The sequence below is a fragment of the Pogona vitticeps genome, chromosome 2 (genome assembly GCF_051106095.1).
Source record: "Pogona vitticeps strain Pit_001003342236 chromosome 2, PviZW2.1, whole genome shotgun sequence".
In the NCBI taxonomy this organism is placed as follows: Eukaryota; Metazoa; Chordata; class Lepidosauria; order Squamata; family Agamidae; genus Pogona; species Pogona vitticeps.
The window spans coordinates 56,457,935-56,478,184 of NC_135784.1; the positions used below are offsets into that span (position 1 = coordinate 56,457,935).

At 43.2% G+C, this 20,250-nt stretch overlaps 1 protein-coding gene across 5 annotated transcripts in view; it reads right to left on the minus strand.

Annotated features, from left to right (window-relative positions):
* SRGAP3 (SLIT-ROBO Rho GTPase activating protein 3) overlaps positions 1–8,353 on the minus strand; it is a 233,720-nt gene extending 225,367 nt beyond the window's left edge. For 3 of the 5 annotated variants that reach the window (XR_013541621.1, XM_020791403.3, XM_020791406.3), the window contains exon 1: positions 7,815–8,353. Coding sequence is in view for 4 of the 5 variants with exons in the window: in XM_020791403.3 (XP_020647062.1) it covers positions 7,815–7,881 (67 nt within the window). In the remaining variant the exon portion in view is untranslated. The remainder of the gene's footprint in view (positions 1–7,814) is intronic. The other 2 variants (XM_020791404.3, XM_078385223.1) reach the window with 1 other exon arrangement.
* Between the last annotated feature and the right edge of the window lie 11,897 nt (positions 8,354–20,250).

Sequence of the window (20,250 nt, forward strand, 5' to 3'; positions counted from 1 at the left end):
CATAAATAGAGCTGTTATCACTATGCGTTACCCATCTTACAGAGAGCAATACTTCATCAAGCATTGCTTCTCTAAAGCCAGGGGTTTTGTTTGTAGTATTCCATGGGTTTGATTCAAAAGGTTTCACTTGTACCTAGTGATACTCTTGAGGATCTACGGATGTCCTTGTTCCAAATAAATACATGAAGAAGTGGAACAAATCCTCCAGATAATGTTGGACATCTGTTCTGTAATAGCTCTCTTTTGGATCTGGCTGCTCTACAATGTCTTCCCCTCACTCAGTGAGGGTTTTTTGTTTATAGTCTAATTTATCACTTGATGGTTAATGGATTACAACACAGCACAGACTCATACTTTAGGTTTCCCCTTTATAGTTCCTGACACAATGGATCAGAAAACTGCCACTTAATATAGCCATAATATTTATCAGAGTGCTATCAAATGCCTAAAAGTCTTTCACTATAATAAAATACAAGGCATGCATGCATGGTTTTCATTACATGCATTGCTGGCAGTTACCCAGGCTGCTTTTTTCCTCTAAATCTCTCATTTTGGGAAGGTGTGGGGTTTTGACCTACCGCTCCACACTGTCTTACCCCATTTTCTGCTGGAAATAAAGTCCAAGCTTCTCCTAACCGATCTGCCTTTTCATCTAGCATTGTGCAAGACGCTGGCCTTGAGTTCAAGTGCAAACCTCTGCTTTACTTCAGAATCACAAAATAATGGAGCTCGAAGGGGTCTATAAGGCCATCAGGTCCGCCATGAAGAGGACACGCTTCCTATATTTCCTTTTATTAACATTTTCATATGCCAGCTGTTCTATTTCAACATGCTATTTCTCTTAGGCTTTTCTCACTTCCTCCTCAAATGGAGGAGTAATTATTCTGAGAGTACACAGTTCAGGTTTGCCTTTAAGTTTGCTGCATTAAGAAAAGGTAGCTGAACAAGTATATTCTCCAGGTTACAGCCTTTGAGAGATTAACAGGATTAAGAATGAAGGGCAATATACAGTTTCAAGCTGAAGCCTGGTACAAAACGAAGATACAAAAAAAAAAAGCCCACAAAGAGAGAGAGAGAGAGAGAGAGAGAGAGAGAGAGAGTTAAAAGCAGATGCTTTTAGAATTTATGTTTATAGTCCACTTTTCGTCTATAATGGGACTCAAGATAACACACAAGGGTCAAAACCAGTACCCCATGGATGCAATGAACAGCCCAAGACCTGCTTAGCTTCACACAACCAAGATAACCATCTATTTGTAGCCTCTATTGTTTCTATTTCTTCACCATCTGCACCTTGGCCTCCATCTGGACTATGGCCTTTGCCTTATGGTTTAACTTCAGTGTCTTTCTAACTTCCTAGGTTTAATTGTGGCTTATCTACAGTCACTGATTATCAAGATAACTCCGACCTTCCCAGCTCCAGATTGAGCTTCTTCTTGCCCAAACTCTTCAGCAGCTGATCTGGCAGAATTTTTAGATACAGACCATTCTTCCGCAGTAGGTTATCACTAGTTTATAAATTTGCTTGAGTCCAAAAAATATCATATTGCCGTCCTTATGCTGGGAGGTAAATGAGCAAAACACATAATACTCCCTTTCAAAAACTGCCCTGTCCAGGTCTTCATTCATTCTGTACTGGATTGTTCACTGTCTGAAATTATCAGCAACACTGTAATTTGGGTGCAGAGTTTTATAACACTGCAGTAAAAAAAAAACCCACTTACATAAACAATCCTCCCAAAACCAATTTGACAATTTCTCCCCATTGTGTTTGACTTTATATAAACTAAAATCAATCATCTTAGAAGTCCTGAAAATAAATCAGTCAGTAGCTTTATCCCTGGTCCCAGAATAAATAATAATAAAATAATCTCTCTCTCATTCTCTCTGCATCAAAGGTCAGTAGCTTGTGATCTTCTACATGTTATCTTCCATTCTCCCTAACCAATACAATCCATGGTAAAGGATGAATAAAGATTCAGTCCAATAACACTTGGAAGGCCACAAGCTGCTCACCACACAAAAAACTCATCATTCCAACCACCATCCCAAAGAAGGATGTGCCCATGAAACCATAAACCAGAGGTGCATGTAGAGCTGAAAGAAGCTGGTTTAGCTCTTTCTTTCAGCACTGTAAGTGGCACCCTCATGACAAGTTCTCCACTTCCCAGCTATCTTACAAAGGCCCCAATTCACAGATCAAGCCCCCTACTCTTGATCAGAGACAGCAAGAAGTCAGAAATCTCACTGCAACCTTGTACAAGAATCAGTACCTAACTCATAAAACATTACAGCATGTAATAAGTCCATACCCAAGTAGAACATGCATAAACAGGTAAAACAAATTCTGATAATCAGTGTAGTATCGAGGGTAGAGTTTTCAAATAGGACTGAGGAAACTTGTGTTTAAATTCCCACTCAGCCATGAAAACTCACTGGAGGTTGCCACTGATAAAACTGATCTTTCATATCTTAACATGAAAGATGTAAGTGAGAATCACTATGATGGCAAACAACACAAAGCAGTTTTCACACAAACAACACACTAGGAATCTATTTTCAAGTGAAATGACCCTGTTTGAGGCTAACAGATCTACGTTAGGACCCCACCTAATTTCCCCTCACATGTGATATCTACCACAGATGGAATTTACAGTAATCATATCCCAGACAAAAGGAAGACTCAAGTACCAGCTCGGATGCTTTCATGTTAGTCCTCCATAAAATATTTCCATTAGATGTTTACATGGCCACTAAAAATACTTACTTACCACTTCTTGTCATTCTTTATCTTCTACTTTTTGAAGAATTTCATCTTAACTTTACCTTGCTACATAACCCATCTGTAGGGACATATGGTCCACTGTAATTGCAAAATCCTACCATTAAGCTGACCTTCTCTATTACCCACAGAGAAAGGCTTCAGTCTCTCACTTAGAGAGAGTAAGAAGATGATGAAAGTACTTCACATATTTTCTTTCCCACTAGTTTTGGGAATCACCAACCTCCTCACCACAGCACTACAGTCCATTTCTGCAAGCAAGTCAAAGTACTGGTGCTTCCCTTTAAAGCCCTGGATGTACCTTGTACCTCGGTACTGAAAAACTGCCTATTACAGCATCAGTTTGCCAATAAGCTAAGATATTTGAGGGGCTTTCTTTTAATAGCTAGCATCATCTGATGCAAGTAATGGGGAAAGAGGGCATAAGAACATAAGAAGAGCCCTGCTGGATCAGGCCAAGGGCCCATCTAGTCCAGCTCCCTGTATCTCACAGTAGCCCCTCCAGATGCCTCTGGGAGCACACGAGACAACTAGATACCAGTCTCCTGATACCACTCCCCTGCAACTGGTACCTTCCTTTTAAGTCTACAGATTATATATCCCCATGATGGCTAGTAACCTGTGGTGGACCTTTCCTCCAGAAATCTGTCCAATCTCCTTTTAAAGGGGCAGGCTTAGTGAGGCACCTCCACCAAGGGTATGCTTGGTGGAGGTGCCTCACTTGCAGAGTGGTTTCTTCTGAAAGCTTGACTGGCTCTTCGCTTGCTGTCTGTGCCAGTCTACGTCCATAATAAAATGTTACTTACTCCCTGACACCTTTAAAGTGATCAGAAAAGACCTAGTTCTACATATTCCAATGTTATCTGTGTTAGTGTTTTTTTTAAATCTTCCTTTTTCCCCACAGGGAGTAAAGTAGTCTACATTTATTTCTAAAACCCTCAACATTTATTATTTAAGGACAGCATAAAGATATTTAAACATAAATTATGTTTGCATGCCAATCTAAAGTGAAGCCTTCTCACACCTCCACACTTCCTCCTTATACCTATATAAGATATAAAGAAAGAGTTAGCCTTGTTACCTCTGCCTTCACCGGCTATCCCCAGGACATAGAGGGTCACCAGAAATCAGAGGGTGCAGCAGACCTTTGGCCTTCCTCATCTCTTAAGCAATCTCCTCTGCATCCCAAACATATAATTTCTAATATCCTTTGAGAGTATCAGAGCTGCCATTTCATTCACTAACACTACAAAAAAATGTAACAGGTACAAATGATGAAAGCCAAGGACTACCAGTGACAGCACCTAGACACCACTCCTCACACGTCTCCTGAACTGGGAAAGAAACAAGAGCCCTGTCTCTCTCAGTATTCTAAAAGCATACAGATCTATTGAGTGAGAAGCAGTGAAAGATTTGGAATACAAACACCCATTCCCACAGCCTCTGCAAGGCAGTGCCACATAGCCCAACAGAAATCTAAAATGCAGGCAGCTGTGTTGATTATTCTGTGTGTGCATGTGTGCATGTGCATGTGTGCATGTACACACTTATACAGAGAGAGATGAGCAGCATCAAGCAATACGTAGTATAATATACTGTTCATTAGAATCAGTTGACCATAATAGATCTCTAGCAAGAAAAACAAAGGGTCTTGGGGGACTTTACATATTGAGATATTTGCAGGTGGGAGGGAAAAATGCATTTTTGTGGGTGTCCATAGCCCATTCTTTTTCAGATGCACTGTTAAGAAAAATATTCCTTCCTGGTAACAAGAAAGTCATTAACTCCTATAAAGTAAGAGCCCAACATTTGCTGTTGTCTGGAGATGGTGAGGAAAAAGGAAAATACTTTGGCAAGAAGAATGAATGCTGGGAATGATTCTGAAATCCCACTGCCGAACATATCAATTGGATGCCGCGCTTGTCTGGAAATCACCAAATGCATATCTTCTCATGTCACATGCACAACTTACTGTATCAACTGGAGCTCTTACCTCTTGCACTTCTCTGGCCTACCACCACTGTCAATCTGGGGATTGGGCCAGGACGTACTCCAAAGATTCAACATGTGCAGCCAGTGGGCTTTACAGAAGTACCTAACTTCTCACTTAGTTTTCACAGTAACAATGATGTAAACACTCTCCCTTTTTTGCATCCTGTTCTCTCTTAATGCATTGAGACCGCTTACTCTCTTACAGGAAGTGAGGTAGATAAGGAGAATGCTGCAACTGGAAAGCAAGCATCCTTTCTCATGGCACAATGGCTGGCTAAAGCAATAATGATGGATCTTGCACCTAAATTCATGATATTCCAGAAGTAACTAAACCCAATTCAAAGCACCATTTCAGGGCAGAGCATGAGGAGAAACAAGAATCCAAAAATTAATATGGGCACATCAAATTAGCCAGACCTAAATTAGTATTACTGAGTAATCTCTCTCTCCAGCCCCCCCTCCCATCTCCTAAACCTATACATTAAGACAACAGATCAGTAAAGACTAGATAGTCAATTCATTTTATTTAAATTTAAGGCAATATCAATATGGTCCCTAATTATAGAAACCAGTGAAAACTGGCATATAGCAATATGCACTGTGGCAGTCCCATCATGAATTGTAGCCAACAATAAAAGGATTTAAAATATAGGATACACGGACATACAGAGATATAAGGTCAGAGGCCCCAAATCCCCCATCTTATAGCCTGGTTCTTGCTCTGCAGAACAAGTAGTAGCACAACCTGTTTAAAAGCATCTGAGACAAGATGGGGTAAAAAAAAAACTTAAGCTTATCTCAACCAATCTTGACCCTACAGTATAGCTAAAATAGTCCTCTGGTTTCACTGCAGTGGTAGAATCAGTGTGGCTCTCACTTTCCAGGTGTGCTCTGTTCATAAGACATGGGTATCATGTACATCTCCTTTCATTATTACGTCTCCTCATACTGTACTTTCAGGGGGGAAAGATGTGCCACAGAACGAAGCCAAGTTCACCTATCTGTTCAGGTTCTCAAAGAGGACATGAAGCCCTTACATAAATGCTGGCACACATACAGAAACACTACTGCAGGCCACTCAATGTCCAGGATATGACGTAGAACTCATTGACCAACACAACTTTATGGCAACAGCAGCAGCAGATTAAAGGAAGTTTCCTATAAGAACTATTACAAGGATATCCATGAACAGCCACAAAAGATAATAGGAGACACTTGAATCCTTATCAGCTCATATCTTGCTTTTATTAAGATTCATGAAAAAGCTTTCATTGACATCCCAGACTCAAACATCTATACAGTACTGCAGTCTGTGGCCACAGCTCTGGTGTTCACTCCATCGTGTCAGGCCACACAGTGTTGACCAGCATTTTTTCCTTGCCTATACTCAAACAGTGACATGTCCCAAAAGTCTATGTGCTGTGAGCCTGATGCACCACCCTGACGAGTTCTCTTTTCCAGGAACAGGGCCACATGCTCACTATACTTTCCCACTGGAGTGGAGGAGCTGAGGTCCTCCCAATGTGTCCTACCACTCCTGACCACCTGTTACACTGACTAAGGCTGATGGGATTTAGAGAGGCCACAGCTTTCTCACCATTTTTTTTCAGGACTTTCCAAAAAAAAAAATCTGAAATCTTTAAATTTGTAACAAAAACATACTTATAGTTCTGCAATGCCAAAATATCCATATTCCAACATTATTCCAAGAGCAAAAGACAAAGAAGAGCATTAACCTTTGAAATCATTACAGATAGTAGCCAAGTGATAAACTTTGCAGGCCGGCCTTCCCCCACCATCAGTGCCCATCAACAATCCATGGATTAGGAAAGCATAAGTGGACACTGATATCTCTTGTCATATCCATCCGATAGTAAACAGTACAATGCAGGATGAAAAGTCAACACCATGTTTAGGTTTGAGCATCTAAGGGGCTTTCCTTTCTCAATGAGCAGGAGGGGAAGAAAAGTCCTTTCCGCCCTAAATGCTTGCAAAAACACAAGAAAGGCGCCGCAGTTTATGGGCTTCTGTTGTTCCAGGGTGTTGCTTAACACAGAAAAAGAGGAACGAGACCAGCAGAAATCACCAGCTAAAAAGCTCATCCTGTTTAAGCAAGGTCCCCCCCCCCAAGGGCGTGCCATAGCTCCAGGAAATGGGGGCCTCGGTGACAAATGCCCAGGTCCAACCTTAGTGTCAAGAGCTTCCTATATAGATAAATTCTAACAGCAACTGCTTCCTTTTAAAAAGTAGTATTGATAAGCCCTTCCCACTCCCTTGGGTAGCCTAACCTAAGAGCTAAGGAAAACAAGGAAAATGAATCTGAGCACTTAAAAGGAGGTTAAAATATGGTCTCTCTCACACACACCCCACTCACACGCCAACAAAAACGGGGGTGGGAGGCTTTTTCACTTAAAAGCTATTCAAGATTGGAGATGGGGGGGGGAATAATAAGCATCGGTTCAGAAAGCCTTCTACATACGGGAGATATAAAACCTACTCTTACACACCCAGTATACGCTAAATGTAAATTCAGCCACAGACGTATCTGTTATATACAGATGGATGCCCCCCCCCCTTCTGCCTACCCTGCAATGGGGCTTTAATCAAAGGCAGGCACCATTTATCAAGACATTTAGCGGGAAGGGCAGACCCCCCCCCCCCCGCGCCGCCGCCGTCAAGAAGATAAAGTGTGGGTCTTCCTCTCTAAATCGACTGTTCCCAATTTGAAAGCAGGGGGGGGGGACACCATGCACACGACTGCAATGCAGCTTTCACTACCCCCGGAGTGAATCCACCACCACCCACCGGATCTCTTGTCCACAAAAACAGCAGCCGGGGATCGCTCCGAGGATCCGCAGATTTTCACATACAGAAAAGATTCCAGATGCCTAGTAAGATTTTGTAACAATGAAGAGGCCGAAGCAAGGGGCGCGTGGAAACGACGAGGGAAGGAGGGGGCTGAGGAGACGAAGAGTGCTGGAAGGAAAAGGGCGAAAGTTTAAAAAAAAAAACACCGAATTACGGTATAACATTCGCTCACCTTTTACTTGAGTTTCATATTCTGCTATGATCTCTTTGTCTTTCTTGAACTTTGTTTGAGATGACATCTTTGGAAAGGTCGACCAAGATCCCAGCGATCTTTAATTCTTGCGTTTGAGGTGTTGTTTTCTCTTTTAAAACAAAACAAAACGAAGGCAGTAGCAAAAGAAGGAGCCGGAAGGAGCAGCCGCCTCCAAGAGTATCTCCCCCAGTTTGGTCGGCGTTATTGGATCACCGAGAGACGACGAAGACGGCGCTGCAGCTGGAAGCGATCGCCTCCGGATAGATGGTCTCTCGGTCGGGAGCAGGCGCGCCGGCATTCATTTGCCTTCGACCGGCGGCGGACGCAGGCAGTGATTGGAAAAGCGGGGCGGAGGGAAGAAAGAAAGAAAGAAAGAGAGAAAACACCCGGTGGATCGAGCTCTGCTGTCTTTGCGCTAACTGGCTCGGTGAATGAAGAGCGAGCGGCGGCGGCGGCGGCTCCGGGGGGGGGGGGGAGCAACGAGGGTGTGTCACCTGCACCCAAGTAGGGGTTTTGTACTGGAGAGGGGGAGGTTGAAAGCACACACACACACACACACACACACACACACACACACACACACAGAGCGCCAAGAAACAGAACAAGTCAAAGGGGCGCGAGCCCAGCCCAGGAAGCGGCTCAGGAGAAAAATTAAGGGCTAAAAAGAAGGAGAAGGAGGAGGAGGAGGAGGAGGGGTGGAGGAAGCAACCACCCGACCTCTCCACGCGAGGGCTCCTCCTTCAGCAAGTAGGCAACGCCACGGCAAGGAGGAGAAGCGGCACGGGAAGCTCTCTGGCGGCAACCCAAGGGGAGATCAGGTTGCCAAAGGAGCTGGCATTGCGCATTTCCCTCTCCTGTGCCTGCCACCCACCCACCCACACACCAACCCCCTGAGGTAGTCTCAAGCCTCCTCCGAACGAAAGGACAACCGGGGAGAGGGTTGAGAAAGGACAGGGAGGTCAGTCAGAGGGGCGAAACGGCGGCGGGGCGACCGCTTAGTTCAGCCGCCCAGGAGGCACCGGCTCCGACCCGAAGCCGCCCGGGGACGGCGCTGCTTTCCACTGCAGGCTTGAATTAAGTTCGCCTCACGTCACGCACAGAGGCGAAGGCCCGCCTCCCTCAATTTGGTAACAACCGAGACCGTGCAGCAGCAGCAGCAGCAGCAGCCGCCGGGAGGACGCCTCAACTCCTTGCGAGAGGGAGAGGCGCGAGCCGGTCGCGGGGCTGTGCGCGCGCACCTACGCATGCACACGCACCCCGAGGGCAAGAGGGCGCGTGAAGAAGGGCGCGGGCGGGCCAGTTCGCCGCGGAGCTTCTCCCGCCTCTCGTGGCGCGCGGAGGGCAGCGCCCCTTGGCCCCCTTCCAGAGGGGGGGGGACGCCCGGCTGGGCTCAATTAGGGAGAGTGAGCAAATAAACGCGGGAGGCAGGTTTAAGCAAAGAGTTAAAATATAATAAATGAATTGCTTTTTGTGGTGGAATGTGGTTCGCCTCCAGCAGCGCATGAAAAGTTCGAGAGGCGGCGGAGGAGGAGGGTGGCGGATGCGGAAGGTGGGCTGCGTTACCTTGAAGAGCGCAGCTGTTCGGAATAAGCCGGCTGCATGTCGGTCATTCTCCTTACCTGCCCAACGGTGGCGCCGGCGAATGGTCAGGCAATCTTGTTTGGTGTCTGTTGAAGCAGGAATGCGTTTCAACCAAGGATGTGGGTCCGAGCTTGCAGTGCGAGAGCGGCTCTCGGGTGTCTCTCCGCGTGTGAAGTGCTTCGTAGTCTTTGCCTTTCTGGCCTTTCCTAGCCGTGCAAGAAGGGCGAGTTCTCAGTGTTATCCAGTGCACGTTTATTATTGCTCCCTCAGCCCTACCTGGTACAAGGGGACTTGAAAGTTCAGGCAAGGGTTTATGAGATGACACCCTTAACTCTTCATCCTTATTTTATGTACCTCTGACAGAAACATGGAGGTAAGAGGGGATAGATCACAGAAGGGCATGTAGTAACTCCCCAAAAGAAACTACTATGGGTTTGAACTCAGGATGAAGTGCAGCCCACTAAAATACAGTACTTCCCAAAACAGTAGAGATTCTAAAGGCTTGCACACTGATTGATGACGCTGGGTATTCTAGGAATATTTTGAAGCTCCATGTTAAGGACCATTTTGAACTCTGCAGGAAACATCGTCTCTGCTGTCTTTCTCCTCTTAACAAGACTGAAGGGCAGCACTTGGACCAAGCCGTCTATGCCAGGGCCTGGGTGGGTAACCTTATACTGTACCTCAGGACGAGGCCAAGAAGACTGAGCTGTCCTCCTCCCCCATCAGCTAGCAAAATGGACCAAAACTTCAGTTTAGTTGAGCCTTTCAGGAGTTATAAATCAGAAGAGTACTATAAATAATCAATAGTAGTAATAATAATGTGCCACCCAATCAATTCTGACTTATGGTAACCCCTTTCAAAGTTTTCCAGTAGAGAATACTCGCTACGTCTACCTTTCCCAAGGCCAACACAGGCTGGCTCTGCTTGCAGGTGGCACGGTGGGAAATCCGACTCCTAACGAAGCTTCTCAATGTGTCTTTTCTCTCTCGGCTTTCCTTCACTCTGCTTCTTCCTTACCTAGCTAAGGAAGGGTCCAGTGTAAAGCTTTGCAAATTTTGTCGAGGGCTATATGTGATTCTAGGCAGCGCATCAGATGTCATTGGACTACAGTTTCCTCCAGCCTTAACCAGCACAACCAGCAGCGGAGAATGCAGAGAGCTGCAGTCCAGAAACCTCAGGAGGGCCTTGCATACTTTGCTCACTCCTCTGTTCCATGTTCTCTTACTGAGTTCATTCATTGGGTAATTCTAGCCCTATTCTGACATTCATTGCATTACACATCTAAAGGGGAGGGATACATTCTAATCCTGTTCCCCTACTTCAAACCTTCCCATGTAGATGAAGACAGTCTGGTAACGTGCCAAAAGTTGAAATGGTGCAATGGCTGAATGCAATTACACATAACATGAAACCTTGATGTGACAGAACATCTGGCTGTGGAGTTCTGTACCCAAATTCACTACGGTCTGATTACAACTCCTTTTTAGACCTTTTCCAAAATCATGGGAGAACTGGAAGCAGAGAGGGTGAGGTTAGAGCAAGGGTCCTCAGCTCTACTCATACAGAGCAGTAGATGTCTTACTTTGCCCTAGGATTTTTTTTTAAAAAAAGAGCTTGCATTATGTGCATTGTGGAATATTTTCTGCCTCTCTTGCAAACTAGTCCCATTGCAAGAAGGTAAACTGATTGTAACTCATTGCTTCTTTAATTTAAATATATATTCCTGATTAATGAAACAGAAGTGTTATTTTTAAATGCACCTATTTCAAAATAACTGCTTCTAATAACTACAAGGGATAGGTACCATTTTAGGAATTGTATGTGTCACATGCTAAAGGAAAAATCTTATTTTAAATAGTATCTGTTATGAAATACATATAAAAGCAAAGTTTTTTCTTTCCTTCAAAAAAAAAGCTAGCATAACCAGTTTAAACTGACAGGATTTCTCATCTACAAATGTTTTTACACAACAACAGCTTTATTACCTCTGCTTCTATCTGAAACATCAGATAGCTTCTGGATGTTTAGCATTCTGCTACTACCCATCTGAGAGCACAGACAACAGATGCTCTCTGTGGGTCACAAAAAGAGTTTCTCATCCCTAGGTTGTATATCCTGTGGATGTGATCAAGTGCTTTATTTCTTGGAGATCAATAAGGCATTCAACGACAACAAAATGCAAAGATTCATCCATTCCATTGAAGTATTAGTACTATTCATTCATTCATTCATTCATTCATTCATTCATTCATTCATTCATTCATTCATTCATTCATTCATTTCTATACTGCTGACTTAGCGTACAACCCTACACTAAGTGGTCTACTCATAAAAGCAACAATCCAAAACATCAACAAACACAAATATAATAACCAAATAAACCCCAAGTGATGAGGGACTACGGGAAAGCCTGCAAAAATAACTCATGGAAGGATCCCCTTAGAAGCTTACTGGAACGGTAGAGTCTCAAGCATCCTTTTAAATGAAGGGAGGGAAGAAGCCTGATAAACTTCCACCAGGAGCCCATTTCCTAAGGTGGGAGCTACAGCCGAGAAGTCACCATTCCTGGTAACTGTTTTCTTCACCTTTCTTGGTGTGGCAACCCAGAGGTCTGTGAAGAACAGGTGGCATGAGCTGATGTTCTGAAGGAGAGGCACTCTGACAGGTATTGAGGCCCCAAATTAGGAGTAATTAAATGGAGCTACAAAAAGGCTGGTGCTGTCATAACTAGACTGATTTTCATCAGGTGGCTGACCTGATGAAAATTCACCACCAGAACCCACTGGACCACTTGCCACAAGGCACATGGTGCATATGGCCAGCATCATCCTCCATGCCCTAATTGCAGCTGCAGCCCTGCCTCCCTGCTCGCCTAGCCACTCCGTGGCTGATCAGGGAGACTTATCCTCCTGCCTGGGGGAGGCAGGGCTACAGCAGCCGGACTACTGCCACAGTTGGGGTGCAGAATATGATGTTGGCCACACAAAACACATGCCATGCGATAAGTAGTCCAGTGGGTTCTGGTGGCAGGTGTTCATCAAGCTGGCTACCTGTGGACTTCCTATTTGTATGCAAATACGACTCTCCCGTCTCTAGTTATGACAGCATCTGCCTCCTTGTAACTCCATTCCTACTATAATGTATATTGAATAATTACTCCTAAGATCAGGAAAGTTAAGTTGCCTCATAAAAATGAAGCCAGACATGGAAAGTCTTGGCTCTTGCAAAAGTTAGGGACTTTGAAAATGTGCAAGGAAAAAGGGACTATACTTACAGTTTGGCACATACTCTCTGTTTCTGGGTGCTTCTACCTTCTAGCTGAAGCAGAAACCCTGTGCTTCAGTGGTGGTCAATGGAAGATCTGCGGCATGACCAGCATTTCTTGATCTACCAAGACAAAAAAAAAAATTTGACTCTCCATATCCTTAAGCAAAATCAGGTACTGCCAATGCACCTTGGACTGACTGCTTCCTCCATCTTGGAACATTGATTTAATTATAAAGCCTATCACTTCAACATGTAGCCAGGATGGTTTGGGGATTTTTCCATTTTTCTCATTCCCAAGTTCTACAATGCACAGTCTTACAAAGAATCCCACAGGACTTGACATTTTTCCTGTTTATGGTGTTTTAGTAGTAAATTGAAGGTATTATATCTAGATTTTTCTATACAGTAACATCCTAAATATATAAAAATGGTGGGAAGTGACTTTGTGACAGCTGTGTCCTAATCCCCCCCTTTCTGTGGGGTATTTTTTTTTCTTATTTTAGTGGTTGAATACTGACCCAGTTGTCTCCTTGACTGTATCTTTTTTTTCAGTGGATATTTGGGAAAAGGTTTGTCTCTTTCCAAAAGCTTTCCTGCATATACTGTTCATGTATGTACTTCAACACTGCTAAATGCATGCACTGTATCATATTATTAGCTGGAAACTACTGTAGTAGCTGCAACAATCATAGCAGACTATTCCTTGAGATTTTTTTCCCCACCCCACCCTGTTCTGAAAAACCTTTTTAGGAATTAAAGGGGGGAAAACGAGGGAAAATCCCACAATTAGAGAACAGATTGAAACACATTTAACAAACAAAAGATTGCTTGGCCAAATTATGTTAAAAAGGTAGATCTGAATCAAGTTGGTAATTCCTGCTAGAACAGACCAACTGAATCAATGAGATTTTACAAAAGTGCTGACTCACCTATTCAGTAGTCAGATGGGTCTACTCTACTTGAGACTAGCACTTGGATTTAGGCTATACTACTTCTACAAAGGAGTAGGTGTTGTAGCTCACATAGTTTATACAATCAAGGAGAGTTTTAGTGAGAGCAACAGAATTTTGTACAGGCACCTAAAATGCAACTTCTCCTAGCCAAACACACAATCTGAATGTCATAAAGCTAATTTTATGTTCTGAAGTGAAATGAAACTTGCAGGGTGGAGACAATGTTCAACACATGTATTTGTATCCTCACTGTTCTTAATTTAATATTGTCTTTTAATGATGTAAGCTGCTTTGGGTTCTTTTAAGGAGAAAGACAGTGTAAAAACATACATACATACATACATACATACATACATACATACATACATACATACATACATACATACATACATACATACATACATACATACATACATACATACATACATACATACATCATGCCATGAGCTCCTTATGTTGTTTGACCACTTGTTTCAAGGTAAAGGCTTGCTAACAGTGTAAGAATTCCCTTGTAACACTATATTATGCTATATGCCATCAAGTCAAAACTGACTTTGAGCAATCCCAGTAGGACTCTCAAAGTGAGATACCGGTACTTAATGAGTGGCTTTACCTGTGTGACACACACCTTCTAGAGTTTCCATCACAAAGCAATGATTCCTAATCCATCACTCTATCTACTGTACCACACCAGGTATTTTTTATTGTAACACTAGCTAGGACATTAAGCCTCCTACTGTGCTTGAGTGCTCAGGACTAGAGAGAACTGAGATTCTGTTGCTTAGCGTAGTAAGTACCAACTAAAGTAAGCCCATTTCAATCAGTGAAATATACAGACCAAATCCCCACTGATTCAATGAGCCTACTCTACTGCCTTTGAAATATTTTACTGGTTACAGCAACAGTCCCTGGCCTAGCATTGGGAGTTGGAACCAGTGCATTGAGATCCTCCTCCTCCTCAGCAGCTGAATCCAACTGCTGAAGGTTTCTCTGATAGCAGCAATCTTCTGTGGACCACAAACACATAAGCCACTTCATGACTTCCTGCTGCCTGAGGATGGGGCCAGGCCAGTGGGCCCACAGCTGGGCCAGACCACATCCCGATACCTCCACATATGGGGGTGGGGTCCTTTACTATTCTGGACAACCAAGGCTCCTGCTTGTTGCCCCCATACCATCAGGATCCAATCCCAACACCCCAAACCACCAACAAAGTTGTGATGAAATGATATCTCGAATGCATAGTGACCATAACACACAACCAATATTCCCCTCTCATGCCTGGATATACCATCCTCTTACTTTAATGAACAGGAAGTGTGGACAGTGACTGTAATTTAAATTGTGAACTGCAGAGAAGCTCACATCAATCCAAGGCAAACTTCTACATGGTCGTGCCCTGAGCTATAGCTCTCTGGGGGAGGGAGTGGTCTGCTGCCACCTCTCCTTTTGACTAGCAGGTATTCTTAAACCACAGATTGCAGGCAACCACACATACAGTAACTCAGGCATGAGTATTGTGAATATTAATATATTCGTGAAGGCTTTCACGGCCAGTATCTAATGGTTGTTGTGGATTTTTCAGGCTCTTTGGCCGTGTTCTGAAGGTTGTTCTTCCTAACGTTTCGCCAGTCTCTGTGGCCGGCAGCATCATCAGAGGACACCACAGAGAGCACAGAGTGCTGTCCTCTGAAGATGCCGGCCACAGAGACTGGCGAAACGTTAGGAAGAACAACTGTCAGAACACGGCCAAAGAGCCCGAAAAACCCACAACAACCAATGTAAATATTCTTAAACATTTAACCTGTCGAACAGCTGTCTCCAGTTTACTATGCCTGGCTCACATGGCTACTAGCCAAATAATTTTAAATGATCATCTTTGATTTCTAGAGTAAATGTGACCAATCACATTCACAAGGCCCATCAGTGAATGGAGAAAGGTCCAACATCACCTTTTTTTTTTCCCCTTACAAGCTCTCATAATACCACAGTATGTATCCACAACTGACAAGGACAAGTGATATTTATAAGGGGCACTGATGACTGAAGTGTGATTCATGGACCCGGGAAAAGACAGAGGGCCATCATTAGGGAAAGGGTGCTGGGATTGTGAAGCCAGTAGTCATACCATTACAAGTGCTAAGTGCCTAAGAAGAACAAGGAAGGCTGGTGAGCTACCATCAGGGCCTCCTCAGCCTGGATTGTCCTCTCCCATCTTTCTCACCAAGCCAACTAGTATCAACTGCCCAGTAAGAAGGTCCTAATTAATTGTCATGGTTTTTATTTAGTGCTTTGAAAACACAAATTAGTGTCTCAGTTGTTTTTTCCCCCCCTTTCCATTTTTTCCCCTCTCATGTCATGACTTTGCAATTTATTTATTTATTTATTACTTATTACATTTATACCCCGCCCATCTAGACACATGTCTACTACAATTTCAGTTGAGGATACATACTGTCACATTATCGGGGTTGTAAGAAAAAAGTTACAAATAACGTATTCATTTGTAACAGGTTACCTTTTTTGTCGCAGGAGTGTAATGAAGTTATATTTCAAAAGTACTGTAATATCAAGAGGTATAAATTAATCCATTTTGGGATAGGGCTGTAAAAAGTGATGATCTCTTTGTTGTTGTTTAGTCGTCTAGTCGTGTCCGACTCTTCGTGACCCCATGGACCAGAGCACGCCAGGCCGTCCTGTCTTCCACTGCCTCCGGGAGTTTGGTCAAATTCATGTTGGTCGCTTCGATGACAGTGTTCAACCTGTCGTTCCTTTCTTCTCTTGCCTTCACACTTTCCCAACACCAGATCTTTTCCAGGGAGTCTTCTCTTCTTATGATGATCTCTAGATACTTTTAAAGTTAAAGTTAAACAAGATTTTAAGTCATTTTGAAGCCCATTTAAAAGCAAAAAGCGTGTTGCTTCTATACCTCCCTATAGCACTTAAAGCACTCTCTAGGAGGTTTACAGGTTAATTATGCAGGCGACACATTATCTCCCCCCCCAGCAAGCTGGGTACTCATTTTACCAACTTCAAAATAATAGAAAGTTGAGTCAACCTTGAGCTGGCTGCCTGGGGTTGCACCCTGGGTCGAGAGCACAGTTTTGGCTGCAGTACAGCAGTTTAACTAGAGCGCCATGAGGCCTTTTTAAATTGCATTTATTAAGTTTCATGTTTTTCTCTCATTATTCTTGTCCTCCAGAAGTTTCATAAAAGTAACATAAAATACCAAATTATACAATGAGGTCCTGTTAGAAACATTTTAACAAATTATGACAACAATTTTTCTTAGCAATCTGGTGAATAACAATGAATAACACCTTAATAGTAATTTTTCAAGCTGTACATGGTATTGATCTAATAAACTAATAAGGGAAGCTTTTTCTTTGTTGACTGGAGAGCTGGGTACTCAGCATTATGAAAAATAAATACCAGTTTCCCTTATTTTCTCTTATTTATCTTCTGAGGCCAAAAGTGGCAAGATAACTGTGCTGCTTCTGGTTCTTTACAGGACCTCAGAAGATCAAAACTGGAGACTCTGAATCATACAGTAATAAAAGGTGGTGAGGCATGTCTGTGTTTTCATGAAAGGTTTGAAATAGTGTTGAACTTTCCATAAGAAAGAACATTTATTTAGAAAACAAATTAATGATGTGCCTGTACAAAATTCTGTTGCTCTCACTAAATACTTGGCTGGTCTACTTGGATTAAATCAGAAAGACCACTAAAACTAATTCTTTGGTATGTGCTTCAATATATAATTTTTGCTATGGCGGCCAGAATCCTACTGGCATGCATATAAAGTTCATGTATCAACCTGCTCATTTTGGAGTGGGCTGGATCTGGCTAAATAAGGTCACTAGGATATCCAGTACGCCATTTGGTGTGATCCAAACAGCACATGGACCATTGCCAATTTGCCAGTGTCATGAAGTGGTTTAAGAAAGAGCCACTTCAGGATGTTGGCAATTTAAATACTTCCTCGGCTTCATGAAAGCCAAGGAAGTGGAGAAAAAAAAGTTAAGTGTCTTAGCGCAGTGCATAAGGAAGGGCTGGAATCTTGTTACTTATCATAGCAAGTTGCACTACCGTAGGTCTATTGGATCGGCAGGGATTTTATGAGTCCTCCATATGTTTCATTGATTCAAATGATCCTACTCTAATTGCAACTGACTATTATATGAATCAGCAATCTTGTTTAGTTATATTAATATCTGAACCAAAAGAAGAACATTTACATTGCTTACCATGCAGATGATTTTCAAATATAGTAACATGGAAGGGCAGAAAAGCATTTAGCTATAAATATAAACGCTTCCCAGCTGCAAGGTATAAGGAAGCCAATGGTAACTATAGCAACAGGGTCACTCCAGTAAGGCTAATCCAGATTACTTCCAGGGCAGTAGCCTTGCTTATGCTCAAGAAGCAGAGGTAATGTTAGCTTCAAGCTAGTCCTAAATGAAGGAACCTTCCTGAGGGGCTGTTTGACTTGCATTGGTGGTCTATCACTTCAGACCCTATTGATTTGTTACACTTATATCGAAGGTTTTCCTTCAGGAAGCTCAAGGTGGCATACACAGTCCTCATTCTATGTTTGATCCACACAATAACCCTGTGCCAGAGTTTAAGCAGAAATCTAGGAAACAAGCACAAGTGAACTACATGACCAGGGTGGAAATTGGAGCCTGCTATTGTCTCCAATCAGAGATCAGCAAGAAGGAGAGGAATTCCTCTGCATGCTTCTTCCCCCCCACTCTAAGAAACCCTAATGTAGTGATTGTGCACTTGATGGCTGGCATTTAAATTTGAAAATTCACTCGACTGAAAAGCATCATGTTCAAGGAGTGATAAAACCTCCATTTATTTATAGGATTATACCTATGATGGCCCATTCACATGTGAAAACAGTTCTTAATACCCCAGACACCAAGTAATCTGTGAGCCAGTTTGTGCTATAGAGTATGCATCAGTGATTTATTCCAAAAAAAAAAATTGAAATAGTTTTTTTACGCATAGACTTAGCTCAGAATTTCCTGATTTCTAATAGTTCAGGAGAAAAGCGCAACTAATCATTTATGCCACCTTCTCCTTGCTTACTTAGAGTTATTCCAGCTTCTAATCACCGGCCCTGCAATCAGGGCACAGTCATCTCTAAGTAAGAAACCATTTAATGAAATAACACTCTGTTTTGTAGAACACTTCTGTGATTAAAAAGCTTTCCTGCTGAAATGCATCTGCTTAAAAGGCTACCCCCATTGGAGAACAGACCACTGTTTGGGTTGTGTGCACATCATGTTTGCAGTCTGTTTCAGCTTCTGCATCTCCCCAGCCCCTCCACCGCTTGAGTTCCTCCCCTCTTCTGCAGTCATTGCTCTCTTTCTCCTGTGAAGCTCCTCATATTTTGAAACCAGGTCCTTTTAATTTTAAAACTGCCCACTGTGCACACCCACAAATGTGCACCCGATGATACCAGCTAACATTTTAAGAAGGGAATATTATGGAATTTGAGGACATATCTATATGATGTTAGGGAAATGGGAGGTTCCTCAAAAATATAGTGGTCAGAATGGGCTAGATCAAATTTTATAATTTGGCCCATGGAACACAATCGTACTTGCATTAGGGTTGATTGACAAATAATATTAATTCCAGTGGGCCTGCTCTAGTAGGGATTAAAATTTGGTGTGGCCCAATATCCTGTAAGGCTCTGATATTCTGAAATAAGGGGGTTTACCTCAGATTAATAATGGAAACCTAGCATCGCATCACTAGGCAAGATAAGTTCAAGCATGCCAAATAAAAACCAGAATTCTGGTGAAGAATCACAAGTGAAAGTGCAATGGCACAAGCGGCCCTGCCTCAATTGGGTACGTCATCGTTGTTGTTGTCGTCGTCGTCATCATTGTCCATCAAGCTAATTCAGACTTGCCCTTTCTGGGTTTCTCAGGCAGACAATACTCAGAGTTGGTTTATTATTCCTTTCTTCTGAGGCCATCCTAGGATTGTGCAGCTTGCCCAAGAGCTTCATCCAGGCTGTCTTTACCCACAAGAGGCACAGTGGGGAATCAAAATCGCCATTTTCAAGCCCCTTGTGTCTGTGGGGTTCTGGCTTGTGGAGCTTCATCCAGGCTGTCTTTACCCACAAGAGGCACAGTGGGGAATCAAAATCGCCATTTTCAAGCCCCTTGTGTCTGTGGGGTTCTGGCTTGTGGAGCTTCATCCAGGCTGTCTTTACCCACAAGAGGCACAGTGGGGAATCAAAATCGCACCTTCTGGCTCTGCAGCCAAAAACGTACTGCTTATATATACTGCCCCATAGCGCTTAAAGCACTCTTTGTATGGTTTACAATTTAATTATGCAGGCTAAAGATTGAATGCCTTCCCCAGCAAACTGGGTACTCAATTTACTGACCTTGGAAGGATGAAAGGCTGAGTGAACCTCGAGCCAGCTACCTGGGATTGAACTCAGGTCCTGAACAGAGTTTTGGCTGCAATAGTGCAGTTTAACCACGGTGCCACGAGGCTACAGATGCCTAATCCACTGAGCTATCCAGCTTTCATAGTGGTTGTGAAAATCAGACACAGGATTAGACAGGGGAAATAGTTTCGC